The sequence below is a fragment of the Sander lucioperca genome, chromosome 15, assembly GCF_008315115.2.
Source record: "Sander lucioperca isolate FBNREF2018 chromosome 15, SLUC_FBN_1.2, whole genome shotgun sequence".
In the NCBI taxonomy this organism is placed as follows: Eukaryota; Metazoa; Chordata; class Actinopteri; order Perciformes; family Percidae; genus Sander; species Sander lucioperca.
In genome coordinates, this window is record NC_050187.1 from 11,658,047 (window position 1) to 11,680,885 (window position 22,839).

General features: G+C 41.5%; 2 protein-coding genes, 1 long non-coding RNA gene and 1 other non-coding gene across 5 annotated transcripts; 1 reads left to right on the top strand and 3 right to left on the bottom strand.

The window, feature by feature from the left end:
• Positions 1-6,289: 6,289 nt before the first annotated feature.
• On the top strand, positions 6,290-14,352 carry LOC116039458. Its single transcript, XR_004102398.2, has 2 exons — positions 6,290-6,331; positions 14,115-14,352. It is a non-coding gene; the product is annotated as an uncharacterized LOC116039458 (long non-coding RNA).
• Positions 12,835-12,928, bottom strand: trnai-uau. The gene is made up of 2 exons: positions 12,891-12,928; positions 12,835-12,870 (listed from the first exon to the last, which is right to left on the bottom strand). It is a non-coding gene; the product is annotated as a tRNA-Ile (tRNA).
• Positions 14,353-16,632: 2,280 nt separating the features above from the next.
• LOC116039451 (hydroxycarboxylic acid receptor 2-like) lies at positions 16,633-18,449 on the bottom strand. 2 transcript variants are annotated; one of them, XM_031284332.2, is made up of 2 exons: positions 18,326-18,449; positions 16,633-17,971 (listed from the first exon to the last, which is right to left on the bottom strand). In XM_031284332.2, exon 2 carries the CDS (start codon positions 17,904-17,906, stop codon positions 16,908-16,910), a length of 999 nt encoding a protein of 332 aa, XP_031140192.1. In that variant the 5' UTR covers positions 17,907-17,971; positions 18,326-18,449; the 3' UTR covers positions 16,633-16,907. The 2 variants fall into 2 exon arrangements, with proteins under 2 accessions (XP_031140192.1, XP_031140191.1); XM_031284331.2 differs by having other exon boundaries at positions 16,633-17,981.
• An 879-nt stretch (positions 18,450-19,328) lies between these two features.
• LOC116039450 (hydroxycarboxylic acid receptor 2-like) lies at positions 19,329-21,163 on the bottom strand. The gene has a single exon (XM_031284330.2). The coding sequence runs from the start codon at positions 21,107-21,109 to the stop codon at positions 20,111-20,113; it is 999 nt and encodes a 332-aa protein (XP_031140190.1). The 5' UTR covers positions 21,110-21,163; the 3' UTR covers positions 19,329-20,110.
• Between the last annotated feature and the right edge of the window lie 1,676 nt (positions 21,164-22,839).

A 22,839-nucleotide genomic window follows, 5' to 3' on the forward strand; every position in this document is an offset into this window, starting at 1 on the left:
TGACACAGTCGGAGCCGTAACGTGTGGTACAAGGTTATGGAGCCTTTTATACATTGTCGTGTTTCTTTAGAAATAAACAATGGACAAATAGAGTCTTTAAACGCTTCAGATGTAAAGTTATTCGCTGTCAAAAGTGGCACCAAAATGAATGGCAGTCAATGGAATGCTAACGAGGGGTGATGGCTAGGTAGCATCAAAATGGCGCCATAGGAGCTACGCGTTCCCCCTTGGCAAAGACAAGTACATGTAGAAATGGCCCTGGTTGTTGCTGGCTGTTTTATAACCATTTCACTGATTAATGAAGTAAATTACAGTAATGTTGAATTTGCAATGACAGTAAGTGCAACAGTAAAATAGGTGAACTAGCACCAAAAATATTGGCATAGATGGAGGTCAGAGGTCAGGTGGCGAGGTGGAGTCAGAAGACTTTTCAGCCTCAGCATCAGTTCGGACTCTGATGGATGGAAAGTTCACATTTTCAAAGTTTTTAGACAGACCTGATGTGAAATATTCACACACTAGACTGCACTCCGTGCCATCCATCAGCCCTCAGCTCTCGTTGAAATACATGGGATATTGTTGAGCTTTTCACGACAGATCACAGAGTCTGGCATATCACGCAGCCTGAGCAGCGCTATATACAGCACCTGTAAGTCCACTTGCCTCCCTGCCTGTAACAGGCAAACACAGGGGGCTGCAGAGTTTTCCCAGGCTTGGCCAAGGTGAATATAAAGGCCGCTCTGTTTGCTCTCTGCCTCCATCTCCTGCTCCATCTCTTTGAACTGGGCGGTCATGTCAGCAGCTCCCAGCCCCCAGCCACCACACCGCCCTTCATGTGCCCACGGGGAGCGATAGGCTGGGCGCCGACAGATCCACACAACACCCGGGACTAATGCACACGCACGCACACGCACACACTCTCACACACACACACACACACACACACACACACACTTGGTTGTGCCCTGTCTGCCTACATGAGACACTTATAGAGGCATGTGCAGAACCCATAAGACAGAGAGAAGGGGGAGGAATATGGGGGCCATTGCCTGTATTTTTGAATCACGCATGTATTCAGTTACACACAGTGTTTGAGCCAATGAACTCCTTAAAACATCAACATCAACATCAAATATACCATTGCTACAACATCCCTTTGCCCAATTGTTCCATAATCCTGGCTCAAACATTGCACTCTTGCAAATGTATTCAGTTACACACAGTGTTTGAGCCAATGAACTCCTTAAAACATCAACATCAACATCAAATATACCATTGCTACAACATCCCTTTGCCCAATTGTTCCATAATCCTGGCTCAAACATTGCACTCTTGCAAAATGAAAAAAAACAGATTATACATTCAGTCATATAAACATTTGTTAAAATATGCTTAGACACGCCAATGACTTTGCCTAGGCAAACACTAACAGACAAGCAAATACACACATTCTCTCACACACAAACACAAAATAAATACACAAACACACTAATCAGGCGTCTTTTCCTCCTTTTCCGGCCGCAGTGACGTTAAGCTGGCCAAGCAGGTAGAGTACACAATCACACTGGCGCAGGATCAGACAGTCGGCTTCCTCTATCAAAGGCCATCGTTCTGTTAATTATACCATCCATATCTGACTCACACTGTGATTGTTACGGAGTGAGCAATACAGACACAATGGACGCATTATAAATCATTGAGTCCATATTAAGCATTTGGAGGATTGATGAAACACACCTGGCTCATGCCAAAAATGAAGATTGCAATGTTTGTCGTAGCAACAAAGCAGCAAATACACATAGTCATGGTGACCGGAGGGAAGCGCGTGTTTGTGTGTGTGTGTGTGTGTGTGTGTGTGTGTGTGTGTGTGTGTGTGTGTGTGTGTGTGTGTGTGTGTGTGTGTGTGTGTGTGTGTGTTTATGTCAAGGTCTGTTGTTGCAGAAGCAGATGTTTTAAAGAATGCTCAAATTTAGAGATGTTAAACGTTTATCTGCACATGGAAACTATTCATGGTAAAAGAACAGTCAACAACAGTCAGAGAGACAACTGTGAAAGCTAGACAAATACACATTGGTGCTAACAACATATAAAAGCTCTCCTCTCTCTTTCTGTGATGAGTTCAGGTCAGTCCAGCCAAGAATGCTGCTTGGCTCAGCCTCTCAGGAAGGACCCTTTTAGGGATCCTGGCCCTCCATCAGGTCACACACTCTTCCTCTTCCAGAGGGCTCTGAGCACACATAAATCAAACACTCCCAGCGCTCCCCCCATTATTTGTGACATCTATCTGGATGGGCAGGCGCGCAGTAGAGGATGTGGTCGTTCACTAGGCCCCGCCAGGCCAGAAAAGAGGGGTGGAGGCTGGAATACAAACTAAATCTCTGGCTGGGGTGATAATACTCCCCATGCTGTTTTTCTTTATACTTGACAAATGAAAGCCTCAGCTTGGGAAGATATAGGAAGTTGCAAAAGTGAAGGAGTTTCAAGTCCAACGTTCATGCTACGCTGCAATAGTTTGCTGTAAAGTTTTAAGAACAAGTTTCCTGGATATAAAACAAGGGTATGAGCCCATTCATGAACCCCCCTCCAACTTTTTTTTGTGTTATTTTTGTCTTGATTGTATTGTGGAAATACACAAACTATATAACACTCAAACAAACACTGATTCATACATGTTGCAACCCAAGAGTCGGTAAATGAAGAGTGAAGTGCTGCAAATCCTTTAAAACCACTGTAATTTCCAGGAAGACTGTGTGTGTGTGTGTGTGTGTGTGTGTGTGTGTGTGTGTGTGTGTGTGTGTGTGTGTGTGTGTGTGTGTGTGTGTGTGTGTGTGTGTGTGTTTGTGTGATTGGAGTTGGCAAAGGAGCCAGGCTGTTGGAGGGATGTTTAATTAGGTTAAGGAGGTGCAGCAGGGAAGACAGCCAACTTGCTTTACACACCCTTGTCCTCAACACATACACACACTCACACTTGTACACACTCTTCTTAAGTGCATTTGGCTCCTCGGGCCCAGCACAGGTTTTAGGACACGTAAAACTTGGAAAACTGTTCTAGCTGCCACCTGCTGCTGTACTCACTATCCATTCGTCCTGAGAGAGAATGTGCAGCACACACCACATTAACCAGCAACCTTTCTTTTACTGTCTGTAGAACTTAACAAAGCAAACCAATGTGGAAAAGACTGTTGGCCTTTATTTACCCTTAGGACGTACATAGTATGTCAGCATATATTGTCAGATTGATTTTAAAATATCCTTCTGCATAATAATATAGACACATACAAACCTGGGAATGTCTCCTCTCATCTCATAGGTAAAAGCCTTGCTTCGTTGAACTTTGGCAGTAGTTGGTGACTTGGGGTAGTAAAGCCGTTTTTAGCACTGTGCCACAACACACGGCCTTCTCAATCATTTCAATGAGACAACTGTTTTGGCAGTAAGAATCCCAACAGAGAGGGCCCCAACAAAACAGCTGAACCTGGCTGAACTTTTGCCACAGTGCAAAGAAACATCACCTGCCAGCCAATGATGGAGTATTCGAGTCCTGGACTTGGACTCGAGTCCGACTCGAATCTCTATTCTCTGGACTCGAGTCCAACTCAAGACTCTATTCTCTGGACTCGTGACTTGACTTGGACTTGCGGACGGATGACTTGTACTCTGAGGACTCTGTACTCAGACTCGGGACTCACACTCAGGACTTGAGCATTCATGAAAAAGGACTCAGATGTTGGATGAAGTTTCTGACTAAATAGGTTATAAAAATTTGATGTAAGATGATACACTTTTACTGTTTTGGGCTCCAAGACCGGGAAGCAGCTGGGCATGGCAGATCTGCCCCCTTGTTGTCTCCACCTCCTGAAGCCTCCTTTTTATTCAACAGGAGTAGATTTCTTTGGCCCATTCCAGGTCAAGCAAGGTCAGGGTACAGAAAAAAGATGGGGAATAGTTTTTTTATTCAACAGTAGATTGCTTTGGCCCATTCCAGGTCAAGCGAGGTCAGGGTACAGAAAAAAAGATGGGGAATAGTTTTTTTATTCAACAGTAGATTGCTTTGGCCCATTCCAGGTCAAGCGAGGTCAGGGTACAGAAAAAAAGATGGGGAATAGTTTTTAAGGGTATGACCACCAGGTGCATCCACCTTGATGAACTCCCTTCGAGCTTCTCTCTGACTGTGGGACCAACTTCCGCGGAGGGGAGCACGACTCAAAGCAAGTTTGAGGCCATGTGCGAAGAGCTGCAGACCAAGTTGGCTAAGCCCCAGATCCATTTCCAGTTCAACCCACCAATTGCACCTCACTTTGGTGGAGCCTGAGAGCGGGAGGTCAGATCCATTAAGGCCGCACTCTACGTTACTCTGGGAGCACAGACAGTGACAGAAGAAGTCTTGCAGACAGTTCTGATTGAGGTAGAGGGAATCCTCAACTCCAAGCCACTGGGCTATGTGTCGACAGATGTAGCCGATGTGGATCCCGTAACCCCCAACTACCTCCTCATGGGGCAGCCTGACTCTTTGCTTCCTCAAGTGGTGTACGCTGAGTCTGAGATTCTCAGTCGGAGAAGATGGCCGCACAGTCAGGTGTTAGCTAACCAGTTCTGGACCCATTTGTCCAGTCAAGTTGCAGTCAAGGCAGAAATGGGTGAAGGACACAGAGAACCTCACTGCTGGTACGGTGGTGATGGTAATCGACCAAAGGTTACCTCGTGCGCTGTGGTACTTGGAACGAGTAACGAAGACCATTAGGAGTGTCGATGGTAAAGTGAGGACTGCTGAGGTGCAGGTGGATGAGAGGACCTACACCAGACCAGTGGCCAAGCTCATTGAGTTGCTGGCCATCCCAGAGAATGCCTTGACGATAGCTCCTGTGGATAGTTGAGCCTTTCCAGGAGATAATTCACACCGTGAATTATGGAGCGGCTGTGCAAAAAGGCTCAAGTGATGTGAGCACGGACAGAGCATGTTCAGCGAGTGTTCGCTCAGGCCACACCCCCTTTTCCAACATGTTGCAACATGCCCTGGCTCAGTTCAGTTTCAGTTTATAAGTTATGTTTCAGTTGGTGACCACAGGTAAGTTATAATTATATTACATACGGTAGATCAGTTAATATTGGCAATTTATTATCGAATGAGCAGTAAGTGACAGCTTTTATTGTAGCCGTTGTATGTGTAGCTTGTATGGCATTCTTATTGTAGTTTACGGTTTCAGGACATGTTTAGCGCTGTTTATTTAAAGTGCTCATATTATGCTTTTTGGCTTTTTCACTTTTCTTTATTGTGTTATATATCTTTTTTGTGAATGTTATAGGTTTACAAAGTGAAAAATCCCAAAGTCCACCCCAAAGGGACTTACCATCTCCAATAGAAAACACTGTTCACTAACTTCTCCAAGCCACCATGTCTTGAGAAGCTTCTTGTTTATTGTTAACTGTTAACTCACTTTACATCGTCTTTAGGATCTCTTTTTTTCTCTCGCTTTTTCCTCACAGCCACACATACGCTTCTCAGTCGGACACCGCTACCGCTCACTCTTCTTGCTTGACAACACACTCACTGACGTCACTCACTTAACGCTGCATTCTCGCTTTTACTTTCACTACTCTCATAACAAAGAAATTGATATTGATATATGCAACAGTAGTGCATGATTCGCAGGCTCCCTACTACATGTTCACATTTGGGAAATGCAGAGAGATGTGCCCCGGATCGTGAAGTTCGCCTACATGGATTTTACATCCAATGCTGGAAAGAGCACCGCTAAATGTTGTTTAGAAAAAAGTCAGTAAATAAACTCCCTTTGCAATCATGACAGTGGTGTCATTTTTGTTTAATGTAGACCCTCCTTTATTAGTATATCAGCTCTTTAAAGGTGCCAGAGTGGAGAAATGTAGGCAGTCTTGGAATTCAACACAAACTCAACCTTGACGACTCGACTTGGACTCGAACACTGGGGACTCGAGACTCGACTCGGACTCAAACTCAGGTAATGGTGACTCGACTCGGACTCTTCTTTGGTGACTTGGACTTGGACTCGGACTCGAACACTGGGGACTCGAGACGCGACTCAGACTCGACAGTTGGTGACTCGACTACAACACTGCTGGCAGCATACTGCATTGCCCATTCTGTTTTGTGCAAATGCACAATCCAGTTAAATTACCTTAATAGCAAAGTTGTACTGTTTTTTTCTAGGCCTCCATCTACACAGGACAGCTGAATACATGAAAGGGGAGAGCGAGGTGGAATGACATACAGCAAAGGGCAGCAGGGCGGAGCCGAACCCGCGGCCGCTGCGTCGAGGAGCAAACTTCCACACATGGGTGCCCGCTCCACCAGGTGAGCCACTGTTTACCTCACAATCATCCCAGCGAAGAATAAAATCCATGTTCCTTGAATAACTTTCCAGTGTTAAAAAATACTGTCTCATAGTATTATAAACCACTATGTAGACGTCTGTTACCAGATAAGCCTTACATATCATGGATATGTTGTTTTAAAGGTCCAGTGTGTAACGTGTTTAGTTGTTCATTATCAAAATCTGTGTTGCCCGTTCACAAACTTGTCCTTTTTCATGAATATTTACCACCACCATCAATTCCAAGTATTCCTTTTGGCTTGAAATTTTACATTTGCATTCGAATGAACTGGGGTAGACGCTCTATATTCATGTACCATCTTGAAATACGTTAGCCGGTAAGGGACATACAGGACATGAAGCGTGAAGGCTACCGTAGCTGTAATACGTACTTTGAACTGCGTGGTGCGAGAGAGCTGATTGCGATATATGATCTCAACACTAGATGGGAGAAATTCCCACACATTGGACCTTTAACTGTACTTCCTGGATCGTATTTCTCTTCTCCCACACCAATAAAGGCTGTTCCATTATAGTGCAGTTTTTGCTCTGAGCCCTCGCTGTTTCTCTAACCTTTACACTACAAATATGCAGCATAAAGTGAATCATCTTGTATGAACCACAGCCATCTGGGCAGAGGTAGAGCTATATCCCCGTCTCATCCACTGCATCAGAGCTATTCCAGAAAGGTTCCCAAAAAAAGGCTGTGTGCTGTTCTTTATCTGAGGTGGGGAAGTTAACCAGACGTGTATTTGATAAATCAACCCGTTGGTCTTCATCCTTAAAGCCTTCTCTCTTGTAATCTGGAACATACAAAGTTGACTAATCTGTAGTGATGCTGAGCGTTTTTCAATTTCGTCCCATTCGCATTGATTTGCTTTCCACATTCGTATGTGTGTGTGGACAGCCTGTAACACAATTCCGCACACACACACACACACACACACACACACACACACACACACACACAATGCTATCCTGAAAACTTGCATCCTAGATGATGATGATGATGATGATGATGATGATGATGAAGTGTGAGAGATCTTCACAGGTTAAAAAGTGGAGGTTAAAAAATGTAAATGAGACCTCTGGGAATTCTTCACCAGATAACCCTCAAAATTCCCACACTTCCCATGAAGAACAGTCACATAATTGGTACCCTAGGAACAAAACATGATCACAAGTCTTTCTCAGAACTCTAAAAACTCCCTGGCTGTAGGTTGTACCCAACACACACTCACACACACACACACACACACACACACACATCTCCCCTTCTGACAAGACACACCTTTGACCTCAAAGTTTGCTGGTGTTTGTCCGGGCAAAATGACATCACTACTTGTTTGCAATGTGACAGCTGCTTCATCAGTGAAGTCGCTGCAGGCTTGAGCGAGCAGTAGAAAGGGGAAAAAAAAAACTAATAACGATAATAATTATACCTTCACACATAATGAGCAGAGCCTACAGGCAGAAATGCATAACAGCTGGGCCTGGGAGCTGTCAGACAGCTAGATAGTGAGTGAGCACTCAGTGCTAACCAAAGGCAGATGTGAATTATAGCTTGTGACACATGGCTGTGTGGTTTGCAACGGGTCAGGAGCAGACTTGAATCTAAAGATCTTAATATACTGTTGCAGGACACCATTGAAAACACTGAAATGCTGCATTAAAGCTTGGAGTTGTGGCTCAATCTTTCAACAGCCATTACGATATCTGTTTATGCTAATTTTTATAGGAATTTCAATGCATGTACTGTATATTCTCCCACAAACCTTTTGACACAAAATGCTCTTGTGGGAAGCAATTCATCAAAAGTTGATCCATTGTGCATTCATCATTCATCAAATAAAACCATATTTTAATTGTGAAAGACTACATTGATTAATAGTATTTTGCAGTGGTGTGTGTGTGTGTGTGTGTGTGTGTGTGTGCGCGCGCGTGTGCATGAACATGGCTGGATAATGAGAGGAGGTGATTAATGCTGCAGGCCAGATTCGTGCAGAGATATGAGAACAGTCATTGCCCCAACACCTCTAGACTTGCAGTTACGGTGCCTTTGGGTTCTGTTTATTCTCAGCTCTCTCTTTCGTCACACACATAGATTGTTATGTTCTTTCTCATCATCTCACACAATCCCACTCTTCCTTTCCCATTATCCCATCACAATTTCTCTCTTTTAATTACACTATCCCTCATACTCACGCACACACTCACACACACACACCCCAATTACTCCTCTCCATTAGAATGAAATGGGTCAGCGGGCTGTATATTCAAACACAACCAAAGCTATTGTATAGCTAAAGACATGATGACCCACTTCACAGACAGACATGTGTCCCAAGTGGAATGTGTTAGTTACAGTTTTTTCCAACACACGTTTTCAAAACTTTGTCTCCTTTTTTTCAAAACTCTACACACAATTCCCAAAACTGCACACACAAAATGCTAAATGCCTCACATCTCCTTCAAAAATGATGCATTCAAAATGCCATAAACACATGTGAAAATGAAGCATTTGCATCATATGGCAAACACTTTTTTCATAATAGTAAATTTTTGGATATACCATGTACACACTGTTGTTCTAAAGCTAAAGCTCTTTTGTCTTTCATAGGCCTATATCTACATTTACAATGTTCTAGAGTGAAAGTAATCTGCTGAGAGTGGTTGAAAAGTGCACTGTAAACAACAATGCAATGTTACAGTAAAACAGAAAATATTTATTGGACAAAACATCACGTTTGTAAGAGTAGCACAGTGTAGATAGACATAGGCCTATACTAAAGCAGTGATTGGTTAGTGTTCAGTTATGACATAATGTGTTTGCACATGTGAGGAGTGTGTGTGTGTGTGTGTGTGTGTGTGTGTGTGTGTGTGTGTGTGTGTGTGTAGGTGTGTATTGTTCAAAACCAAGGGGGTAAGCCTCTCCTCGGACCGCGAACCTCCTATGGCGCCATTTTAATGCTACAAAGCCATCACCTCCCGTTAGCATTCCATTGACTGCCATTCATTTTGGCGCCAATTTGACAGAGAATAACTTTACATCTGAAGCGTTTAAAGACTCTATTTGTCCATTGTTTCTTTCTAAAGAAACACGACAATGCATAAAAGGCTCCATTACCTTGTACCTCACGTTATGGCTCCGCAGCAGACGTTTTTGTAAAAATAGGCTAACAATTGTATCATAACCACGCGACTTTCTGTCGCATAGTAGAGGAATTACCGTATAGTACAGGAGAAGCGCGCAGGCAGTTTCGTCTCACATTAGCTGTTTAAGTGTAATTACTAATGTTAACTAGCATTTTAGTTAGCAATAATTAGCCCGTACCTATGTTATCTCCTTACATATACCTACGCTCTCCTTCTCTGCAAGATTGGGAATGATTGAGATTTCTCTTGGCACAGCTACCAGAAGACTTACAACTTTCAGACACGTTGCTCACGGCACATTTACGTCGTCTCTCTTAGTTGGAGGCTACGCAGTAACCTTAGCCATCACCAGAAAAGTGCTTCTATTGGCCTTCACTGGTCTCCGCCCAGAGCAACGGGATCTGTTGGTCCATTCTTATATACAGTCTATGTTCAAAACAGGTAATCTGACCTTTGACCTATGTATAGGCCTATTCTAAAGCAGTGATTGGTTAGTGTTCTGTTACGCATAATGTTTTTGCACATGTGAGGAGTGTGTGTGTGTGTGTGTGTGTGTGTGTGTGTGTGTGTGTGTGTGTGTGTGTGTGTGTGTGTGTGTGTGTGTGTGTGTGCGCCCTGGTAAATAAGTGTAGCATTTTGATTGGTTGTGTTTGGAAAAGGAAAGCAAGTCACTTCCTGTTAGATGTTTGTGTCTTGGGTAGAGAATTGTGTGTAGTGTTTAGAAAAAAATAGTTTTATGCAATTGGAAACTGGCTGAAAGGCTGAGAAATAGCTTATGGTTTTGGAGATTTGGTGTGTAGTTTTGCACTTTGAGTGAGAGGTTTAAAAAATTGTGTGACATTAAAAGATTTTGTGTGTAAGCATATTACAAAAAACTGTAATATGAACCTTACTGTATTACCAATACTAAACCCAGTTTAGCCCACAGTTGACTCCATGCATTCACTTAAGCATACACTGTGTTGAGAGACACCATGCTACACTGGTATAATGTTGAGAGACAGTATGCTCTGAGCTAACACGTTTGCACACACCACATTCACAGAGAGTAGACCGCACGATTATATTTTAGAATATGCTATGTTGATTGAGAGCAGACACCATGATAAAACGTTAGCACACACACTATGTTGAGATGCAGTAGGTCCAATTGTTTATGCTAAAATGTTAGCATTTTCTATGTCACAGTATGAAATAGGTCACAGTAGGCGAAATGCTAACAGTTTTGTATAAATCATGCTGAGTGATAGTTTTAATTTAAAATTACTTTTCTAATCTCTTTTTCTTCATTGTTTCCTTTATTACATACAGTAAAATGCTGCATGCCAATGGGTGCTGTCACATAATGATAACTGATTGAAGTTCATACTTTACGCACCATTTTACTTGGTCTGCACTTTCACTTTAATTCTAACATACACAAATGCAGTACATCTCGTGAGCACACTGGGAGCCAAGTGAGGGGAGAGAAATCAGCAATGGGAGTAGGGGGAGGAAAGACAACATTGAAAGCAAAATTGAAAAACTTCTCCAACTGTTTGAACAAACAAGTATATGGCACGGTGATAAAAAAAAGTGTGTTTACATCAGATGAGTCAGTGTCCTTTTCCCCATCCCACGTAAACTATACTCCTAACTAATAGAGTACTCTTTTCACCTAAACCAACTTTCTTATACACACACACACACACACACACACACACACACACAGAAGCAATGTTTCATCTTTCCATGCTGCCCTTTGAAAAAAGTTGTGGGGATTTGAATGGTATTATGTATGCATAAAGAAAATATGGAAAGATATGATTTGATGCTGTCCTCAATTCAACATACATACATACACACACACACACACACACACACACATTTTTTTTTTAGCAAAATGCTGATCTCATGCACATTGCAGCTGGCCTCAAGTGATCATTATGGAGCAAGTTAAAGTCTCCAACCAGACCATGTTTTCTACATTAGCCCTGTTCTTGAGCTTGTGACAGGAACATGCATCTTACTCATCCACCTTGGGGCTGTGTGTGTGTGTGTGTGTGTGTGTGTGTGTGTGTGTGTGTGTGTGTGTGTGTGTGTGTGTGTGTGTGTTGAATTGAGGACTGCATCAAATCATATCTTTCCATCTTTCCATTCATGCATACATAATACCATTCAAATCCCCACAACTTGTTTTTGTTGTTGCAAAGGGCAGCATGGAAAGATGAAAATTTGCTTCTGCAACTTATATATATATATGCAGGAACACCCATATGACACATTCCAAAAGGCACATTTTCATTAACATACCTAAAAGAAATCATTCAGACATTCATATGTGGAGGTCTTGCAGCAGTTCCCACTTTATTATCTTTAAAGTGGGCTTGTGTAAAATGTAACTGCATGTGTAAGAGATGAGAACACACACACAGAATACATATAGTGGGAAGAGCAAAGACGGACCAACTGTTTTCATTCAAACAGCAGACACAGCCAGTCATATTCAAGCAGTCACATCTGCGTCAGAAAAAAATAAATAAATAAAAGACCAGCACATCCAAACAGTGGGCAACAACGACCCCTAGTGGTAGGACACATCAAGTCACTAATTTATTGAACATTATTACTGTAACACGTTTCTGTCACCCTGACTCATGATCTAATCACTGTCACGAGATATTTTTTTTTTTGCATTCCTCTCATGAGGTTTAAACCATGTTATATTAGATGAATGCTATGGTTTTTTTTAAATAAATAAATTGGTCCCTACGAAAATTGAGTCACCTGGAAACAGTTTGAAGCCAGAAAAAAGCCGGCATGGAATGATTGAATTTTGTCTATATCAAATTTACAGTGCAAATATACAAAAATCTTGACTTAAATATCTATGACTTGAAGAATTATTTTCTTCAAAGATTATTTTATAGGAATACTGTGAATTCTGATATCCTTATTTGTGAATGGATATCAAATCACACATCAAACATCATTGATATCCAAACATTTAATATACATTTTAAACAGTTTGTAAATTATATGATTTCAATATAGAGTCAGCATACTGGAAGTACACGAGTGACGTGACTTTTCACAACACTTTCAAAGACTGGATCTTTGCAGAGATTGAGATACACTGCCCCCTGTTGTCTGTAAAGTTGAAATACTAAATACCTCTTAAGAGTTTGTACTGTTAAGAATACTATGAGTCATATCATACATGCCATACCTACTACAGATGTTTGTTTTTTTTCCAGATGTGTCACAATATATTAATATAAATTAGGTATTAGGCCTATGTCTTTTTTTGGTGGGTTCTAAAACATTCGGTATCAGTACACTAAAAGACTGCTCCAGGTGAGGCTCGAACTCACAACCTCGGCATTGCTCTACAATGTACTGTCATATAAGTACCGCGCGCTAACCGATTGCGCCACTGGAGCTCACTGTATCCCCCTCGTAGTTGGGTTTATAAACGTGCAGTAAAAATGACATATTTCTTTGTTTCAGTTTACTTTTTTTTTTTAAACGCTGTTGCACCAGTTCCACACAAACGTCTATGTTTGCGTTAATATCGACATACAAAAAGGTAATAGCAGAAGAAATGATGGTGAAAGTATTGCTGTTTGTTACACGAAGCGCTAATAAATCGTGTCAGCAGGGTCACAGAGCAGAAAAAATTCTAATAATAATAATACGAGAGGTGCCATAATAGAACAACATTTCAATTCACTGCGAAATAATGTAGTAGTAGTAGTTTCATGTTACTCCAGCATCATTCAGCGCTACTCTCCGCTGATTGTGACGACCGTGACGACATACCTCCTAGGATGGCGAGGGAATGTCCCGCCCTACTCTGCCTCTGATTGGCTAGTACTCGTTGCCTTCATTGGTTGGATTAGTTAGGTCAGAGACGGTTTAGAACCAGAGAATCTTTGGTTAGGTTTAGGCATAAGGAGTGAGATTGGTATTGTTAGGGTTAGGGTTAGGGTAAGAGTAAAAGGGGAAGACAATCAGAGGAAGAGTAAGGCAGAGTAGGACGTGACATTCAATGCCTTTCAAATACAACAGGAAATTTTTCATCTCTTCAGATTTTACAAATAATTCTTAGCAGCATACAAATAAATAAAATAGGCCTATATAAAATAACATAAAATAATAAAAAAAATAATAACAAAAAATAACAGTACAAATAAATTATGCTGAATTAAAATAAATGATCAAATTAACTAAAATTAAATAGGAGGGAGGGGCTTTAATCAATACATATAATTCAAGTCTATCAACACGTCTCAAGGCACTTCTTTTCTCCCATCTTTTTTAAAGACAGAGACTTTAAATAATTTTTTTAAAGCAACAAAGTTTGTAGTATCCTTAAAAAAACATTTGTGACTATAAAATGTTCATACTAAAAACATTATTGCGCAAATATTCTACTTTGTTTTGCATAAAAATACCAAACTGTGATACTGAAAAACAGGTATTACATGCTCATGGATTCTGTCCCAGAAAAGCTTCACAAAATGACAACTATACAAACAATGTTCTTGAGTGAACATACTATGTTACGTAAATTCGCCTCCGCCCCACTAGGTGTGTCTGTTTTGCTAGCTGCTCTTTGTGTTGCAGGATTCGGGTCAAGGCAGAGGGTCGTCTTGAACTTCATGAGCCACACCCGGGCCTGGTGTGGTTGGACATAAAATCTCATCACCTTTCCAAAGAGTGTTCGCTCTTCCCTCACCACAGCTGTCATTTTGGTTTTGCTTGGTACAGACGTTTCCACACACCTATAATATGACTGACTACTGACATACATGTTTCTGTTTTTTAGTGTGGATCCTGTAAATAAATGCCTATCTTACGCTAATACCTCGTCTGGTCTCCTATCTTTAATGCAGCACATGAGCCAGATTGTACCTTGATTATAAAGCTTGGCTTGAAAGAGGAGGACAATGATGTCGTGCTCGTAGCCTCTGCGACACACGAGGAAACACAGACAGACCTTAATATTTTCAAAGTAAAACACTATTCACTTCAGTATTTGTAGTGCGATGTGCCATCCTCCTCTTCTAAACAGAAGGCAAACGGTGTTGATAGTCACTGTCAGATCTATCTCCACAGCGCTGGAGTATGGTCTGGCTACACTGCCTATCTATTCTGGGATGTGGGGAAAACACTCTGGTTTATTTGTAGAAGAATTTCCTCCAAGATGACGATAAAGTATCTATAACTAACATCATTTTCAAAATGGCAATTTAAGTCTGATTATCAGTCTAAACACAACTTGGATTGCAAATTACTGTTTGTAACTGTACCTACAGTATTAAAGCAAAGTGTCTTTGCAAACATATTACAGTTATTCAATTTGCAAGGATTGGTATCATCTTTCCTTTCATGGTTTATCAAATAAGGCCCACAAATCACTGGTTGTTTTGTAGTTACATTAGGCATCAGCAATCCAGCTAAAAGTATGTATGGGAAGGGCACATTTGAGGAGAGATTGAATATAATAAAACTGTCAACTAAATAATGACAATAAATCACATAGCAATTAGGAGAGCATTGATCATTATATTTACAGAGCTATGTATTGTTTTCATTAATTTAAAGTGCCCATATTATGAAAAAATCACTTTTTCTGGGATTTGGGGTGTTATGTTGTGTCTCTGGTGCTTCCACACACATACAAACTTTCAAAAAAATCCATCCATGCTGTTTAGAGTGAGATACGGTTTCTGAATGTGTCCTGCCTTCAGTCTCTGGGTGAGCTGTTCAAAATCGGCACGGCTTGTGACGTCACAAGCCGAAACGAGCAGGCTAACCGCAACCATTAGCTCGTAGCGTTAGCATGCTAACGCTATGGCTAACGCTAGCATGCTAACGCTAGCATGCTACCTCGTTCTCAATAGCAAAGCACTACTACAACACACACAAGTTCACCATAATCTACAAAAGAACTACTTACATGTGCGCCCTCATTTAGAAGTCTCCCAGCTAATCCTGCCTTGTAACTGACCGAAGTTGTAGAAACAGCCTTTCTTTTACTGTCTATGGAGCTAGCTAGCTGACATGATCTACATCTGAGCTACTGGGCATGTGCAGTGCAATCAAAGATAGTACAGAAGAAGAAGAAGAAGAAAAGAGGTCTCACTCTGTAGCTAAAACAGAGACCAGCTGAAAAGAGGATCTGCAGCAGTGAGAGAGAGCACTGCAGTACAACACAAATATGGTGTTTTTTGAAAATTAAACCATGTAAACTTATTCTGGTACAACCTTAAAATACAATTATGAACCTGAAAATGAGCATAATATGGCTGCTTTAACATTACTGTTATCCCTGCATTATCCTAAATACTTCTGACAATAACATCAATAGACAATCTATATAGAAAGAAATAGATGCAATGCAACAATTTAACAAACATTTTATTGCTTATATTGACATTGATATCCATACAATACAGTTTTAATATAAATATTGAACATTTGCACAAACTCCACTGGTCACATTACATTCTGATGTTATGGAAGTAGCAGCAAAGCTTCCTCTAAAAATGCAGTGACTGACAATACTTGCAAACACAGAACTGTACCTATCAGCACACTCCCCTGCAGCATATCTGTCATCAATCTAAAATATAAATACATATACTGCAGTTTAAATATTTAAGCCGTGCCTGTGGTTTCCCTATGTTTGTGGAAGACTCAGGTGCACATATTTGGCGAACGGCTTGGGGCCTTCCCTCAAGAAAGTGTAACATTATTCAATAAAATAAATGCAATTCCACAGATTCCACGGATTCATGGACAAATATAATTATCATATCTGTGTCTAAAACATTGGAAAAGCTAGAGGAGATAATAAAAAATAAAATAAAATAAAAACACTCAAAAATCTTAAAGACAAACCTTTCTAGAGAAGTCCTCTGGGCAAGGCAAGGCAAGGCAAGGCAGCTTTATTTGTATAGCACATTTCAGCAACAGGGCAATTCAAAGTGCTTTACATGAAAATAGATTAAAAAATTTAAAACAGATAAAATATGAGAATAAAAGTTACAGTGCAGTATAAGAAATGAAACATTGAAGAGCAGTTAAAACAGTTAAATATATAAAAGCAGATAAAATAGGAACAGTTATTTAATGGGGACCAACTACAATCATTAGATCCGAGGAAAGTCATTTAAATGCTCACATTGAATTTACATTTGTTCGGCTTAGGTGGTGTCCAAAACGGCTTGGGTGTTGCACCGCCTTATAATGGTAGGGATGTCCTGGCCTCCATTTTGCTTCTGGGTTGCCTACAGAGTGGTTCAGCATCCTAACCCTAACCCTCAAGCCTCTTCAACAATGGCGGTTGAACCTACGACCTAGTTCTGGAGTAGTTTATCCATTATAAATTGATGTGATATTTTATTATTTTTGTTAATGGTTGTTGGCTGATCTGACATTCTTATTCACAAAGCTTAGGTGTCTGAGTGAGCTTTTGAGGGCATCACGAAACATGGAACTAGAGAAAGTGTAGATGACAGGGTCCAAAGCACTGTTGAGGTAGGTGAAGCCGACGCACATCTCAAAGAGCTGGGTGATCCGACTGTAAGACGTGTAGTCCCTGGGGTGGAAATACTTGATGTACACCCCACCCAAGCCTGTGAGGATACTTGGCATAAAGCAGACGGTGAACACCAAACTAATCACCCATACTGCCCGCATGGCCCTCCGTACACTCTTCTGCCTGTCCATCCGCCTTTGATGCAGGTGGAAGGCAATCTTTGCTGAGCAGAATAGCAACAAGAACCAGGGCAGGAAGAACTCTGCAGTGAAGGCCACGTAGTGTACCTTTATCACCGAAGGGGTTACATTGTAGGAGTTGAAGCTACGACACAGGGAGACGTTGCCTTGCTGTTGGAGAAGGTTGTAGGCCACCAGGGGAATCCGAAGGGTGATCACAACAGTCCACATCAGGCCTGTGAGCCAACCCGCCTGAGTCAAAGTCATATGGCTAATGTAGTGATGCGGATGGACCACTTTAAAGTAGCGATTCAGTGCCACAGCTGTCATGAATGCAATACTGGCAGAGCGATTGACAGCCAGCATGAAGAGGTTGATGCGACACCAGACCTGTCCAAACACCCAGTAGCCCCCTCTGAGGTAGTTGTTGATGCGGAAGGGCACGCTGATGAGAAGCAGAAAGTCCGCTAGAACCAGGTTAAAGAGGAAGAGAGTATGTGGTTTCCAACATTTCATGCGGAAACAGAAAATCCACAAGGCTACTATGTTTGCTGGCAGGCCCACAATCATCTCAATGATCATGACAACAGACAGGATCAAAGGTCCGAGGTAATAATAACCTTGGTAGTGGGTCGATGAGCAATTCATGTTAATTTCATTTACTGCCACGGTGGTATTGTGCAGCAAATTCATTTTGGGTATGAATGTGATCTCTGTGGTTTTTCCCACTGCTCCTTATTTTCAGCAGATCTTACGTTCTTGAAATTTCCAAAGAGGAGAGAAGGAGAGAGAAAAGTGATTTAGACCTTAATATTTCACAGATCAAATAGTTACAGCACAGGTTTGACCATATGGAAAATACATGCAGCTGAGTGTTGCAGCACTTATTCTCAAAGATCTGATCTACTGTGGCTTGGATTGTACCTCATTTGTACGTTGCTTTGGATAAAAGCATCTGCCAAATGAGCATCTATGTAAATGTGAATACATGTGCTTTCTTGTCAAGAGTTAGATAATAATACTGATACCGCTCTCACGTCTGTTTAGTCGTGTATTTATATGTAAGTATGTACAATACAGAATACAGAAAAAGTGAAAATTTCAGCACTCACCAGGTGAACAGTGAAATCCTTGGCTCCCTGTAAAAAACCTCAACAACCTCTTTGTCAGAAGTCAGAGTTGTCTTGTTGGCACATTCAGCAGATGAAGACAATAACATGTACAGCTCTCAGGCTGAAGTAGTGATCTAGTGAGACACGATCACTATCTCGGTATAAAAACTGGTTTCGTCTGCAGGCTTGTCACAGCACGAAAGTTATGATGATTTCAGGAAAAAGAAATTGCATTATAAAGCTTGGCTTGAAAGAGGAGGACAATGATGTCGTGCTCGTAGCCTCTGCGACACACGAGGAAACACAGACAGACCTTAATATTTTCAAAGTAAAACACTATTCACTTCAGTATTTGTAGTGCGATGTGCCATCCTCCTCTTCTAAACAGAAGGCAAACGGTGTTGATAGTCACTGTCAGACCTATCTCCACAGCGCTGGAGTATGGTCTGGCTACACTGCCTATCTATTCTGGGATGTGGGGAAAACACTTTGGTTTATTTGTTGAAGAATTTCCTCCAAGATGACGATAAAGTATCTATAACTAAAATCATTTTCAAAATGGAAATTTAGTCTGATTATCAATCTAAACACAACTTGGATTGAAAATTACTGTTTGTAACTGTACCTACAGTATTAAAGCAAAGTGTCTTTGCAAACATATTACAGTTATTCAATTTGCAAGGATTGGTATCATCTTTCCTTTCATGGTTTATCAAATAAGGCCCACAAATCACTGGTTGTTTTGTAGTTACATTAGGCATCAGCAATCCAGCTAAAAGTATGTATGGGAAGGGCACATTTGAGGAGAGATTGAATATAATAAAACTGTCAACTAAATAATGACAATAAATCACATAGCAATTAGGAGAGCATTGATCATTATATTTAAAGAGCTATGTATTGTTTTCATTAATTTAACATTACTGTTATTCCTGCATTATCCTAAATACTTCTGACAATAGCATCAGTAGACAATCTATATAGAAAGAAATAGATGCAATGCAACAATTTAACAAACATTTTATTGCTTATATTGACATTGATATCCATACAATACAGTTTTAATATAAATATTGAACATTTGCACAAACTCCACTGGTCACATTATATTCTGATGTTATGGAAGTAGCAGCAAAGCTTCCTCTAAAAATGCAGTGACTGACAATACTTGCAAACACAGAACTGTACCTATCAGCACACTTCCCTGCAGCATATCTGTCATCAATCTAAAATATAAATACATATACTGCAGTTTAAATATTTAAGCCGTGCCTGTGGTTTCCCTATGTTTGTGGAAGACTTAGGTGCACATATTTGGCGGAGGGCTTAGGGCCCTCCCTCAAGAAAGTGTAACATTATTCAATAAAATAAATGCAATTCCACATCATGGACAAATATAATTATCATATCTGTGTCTAAAACATTGGAAAAGCTAGAGGAGATAATAAAAAATAAAATAAAAACACTCAAAAATCTTAAAGACAAACCTTTCTAGAGAAGTCCTCGGGGACCAACTATAATCATTAGATCCGAGGAAAGTCATTTAAATGCTCACATTGAATTTACATTTGTTCGGCTTAGGTGGTGTCCAAAACGGCTTGGGTGTTGCACCGCCTTATAATGGTAGGGATGTCCTGGCCTCCATTTTGCTTCTGGGTTGCCTACAGAGTGGTTCAGCATCCTAACCCTAACCCTCAAGCCTCTTCAACAATGGCGGTTGAACCTACGACCTAGTTCTGGAGTAGTTTATCCATTATAAATTGATGTGATATTTTATTATTTTTGTTAATGGTTGTTGGCTGATCTGACATTCTTATTCACAAAGCTTAGGTGTCTGAGTGAGCTTTTGAGGGCATCACGAAACATGGAACTAGAGAAAGTGTAGATGACAGGGTCCAAAGCACTGTTGAGGTAGGTGAAGCCGACGCACATCTCAAAGAGCTGGGTGATCCGACTGTAAGACGTGTAGTCCCTGGGGTGGAAATACTTGATGTACACCCCACCCAAGCCTGTGAGGATACTTGGCATAAAGCAGACGGTGAACACCAAACTAATCACCCATACTGCCCGCATGGCCCTCCGTACACTCTTCTGCCTGTCCATCCGCCTTTGATGCAGGTGGAAGGCAATCTTTGCTGAGCAGAATAGCAACAAGAACCAGGGCAGGAAGAACTCTGCAGTGAAGGCCACGTAGTGTACCTTTATCACCGAAGGGGTTACATTGTAGGAGTTGAAGCTACGACACAGGGAGACGTTGCCTTGCTGTTGGAGAAGGTTGTAGGCCACCAGGGGAATCCGAAGGGTGATCACAACAGTCCACATCAGGCCTGTGAGCCAACCCGCCTGAGTCAAAGTCATATGGCTAATGTAGTGATGCGGATGGACCACTTTAAAGTAGCGATTCAGTGCCACAGCTGTCATGAATGCAATACTGGCAGAGCGATTGACAGCCAGCATGAAGAGGTTGATGCGACACCAGACCTGTCCAAACACCCAGTAGCCCCCTCTGAGGTAGTTGTTGATGCGGAAGGGCACGCTGATGAGAAGCAGAAAGTCCGCTAGAACCAGGTTAAAGAGGAAGAGAGTATGTGGTTTCCAACATTTCATGCGGAAACAGAAAATCCACAAGGCTACTATGTTTGCTGGCAGGCCCACAATCATCTCAATGATCATGACAACAGACAGGATCAAAGGTCCGAGGTAATAATAACCTTGGTAGTGGGTCGATGAGCAATTCATGTTAATTTCATTTATTGCAACGGTGGTATTGAGCAGAAAATCCATTTTGGGTATGAATGTGATCTCTCTGGTTTTTCCCACTGCTCCTTATTTCTTAGCAGATCTTACGTTCTTGAAATTTCCAAAGAGGAGAGAAGGAGAGAGAAAAGTGATTTAGACCTTAATATTTCACGGATCAAATATGGCGTTTTTCCATTACATGGTACCTGCTCGACTCGCCTCGACTCTACTCGCCTCAACTCAACTCAACACACTGTGCGTCCGTTTTCCATTGCAGATTTTAGTACCGCCTCAGCGTGGCTGGTCGTTATGCCGTATCGATGCACACACCAGCGCACAAGTATAAACATCAGGCCACTTGAGTTTGTTTTACAGTTCTGTGGAGGCTCCACGCAGAGCTTTCGCCGTAGCCTGTGTAGCCTATGTAAAAGTGGCCTGATGTTTATACTTGTGCGCTGGTGTGTGCGTGGAGCCGGCCATGTGTGTGTGTAGTTAGGCTACAGCGAAAGCTCTGCCGGAGCCTCCGCAGAACTGTGAACAAGCTGCGCCGCAGTAAACTACTGTGACCTAACGCGACACACACACAGAACGTCGAAGGTGTGTGTTGCCAGAAGACACATTTTGTTTCAAATTAAGCTGGAGGCAGCAAAAAAAAAAACAGCTGGCTAAACTGTTTAAAAATAGCGGGTTTGTTCAGGACACCCCCGTCTGTCGCTATCACGTCACCTTTTCGGCTCGCCTCAGCTCGCTTGGAGCCTCGACTGAGGAGGTACTAAAAAAAGTACCTGTTAGCAGGTACCAGGTGGCCAAAAAAGGTGAGTAGAGTCGAGGCGAGTTGAGCTGGTACCATGTAATGGAAAAGCGCCAATAGTTACAGCAAAGGTTTGACCACATGTAAGTATGTGCAATACAGAATACAGAAAAAGTGAAAATTTCAGCACTCACCAGGTGAATAGTGAAATCCTTGGCTCCCTGTAAAAAACCTCAACAACCTCTTTGTCAGAAGTCAGAGTTGTCTTGTCGGCGCATTCAGCAGATGAAGACAATAACATGTACAGCTCTCAGGCTGAAGTAGTGATCTAGTGAGACACGATCACTATCTCGGTATAAAAGCTGGTTTCGTCTGCAGGCTTGTCACAGCATGAAGATGATTTCAGGAAAAAGAAATTCCAAGATCACGTCTGGCATTTAAAGGTACACTGTGTAGTGTTGTAAGTATTTTATTAGCTAAAATCAATGTCTTCATTCATTAATATGTTTATTTGTTTTTATTTATTATATGTTAATTATTTATTTATTTAGTTCATTTAATTGATGTAAAATTACCTCTGTCAATGATCTGATTTATCCTCGTAAGCGAAGAATTTCTTATCAGTATGTACATTGGACGGGCAAGTCCAAGGAGGCTTCCATGTTGTTCGCCATTTTAAAAAAACTATAATCGCTGAGAGGGACATAAAGCACTAGCCTACCTGTCTAGCTAATCCACAACGCGTTTTCATTCAGAGCCAGCGCCACGCGACTGAAACCAGCTGAAACGGAGAAGGAGATCAGTGAGAGGCGCTTGCAAGGGCGTAAATCCCAGGAGGGTCGGGGGGGTCAGGACCCCCCCCATCTAAGGGTTGCCCCCCCCCCCTCTAGAAAACCATGCTGTGTATTGTAAATAACATTAAGATGTATACTTAAAATATCTGTGTAAGTAGTAAAACAATACAAACCCCAAAAAATGCTTTTTAAGTTTAGGAACATTTTGAGTTCCACCTCCTTTGCCTCAC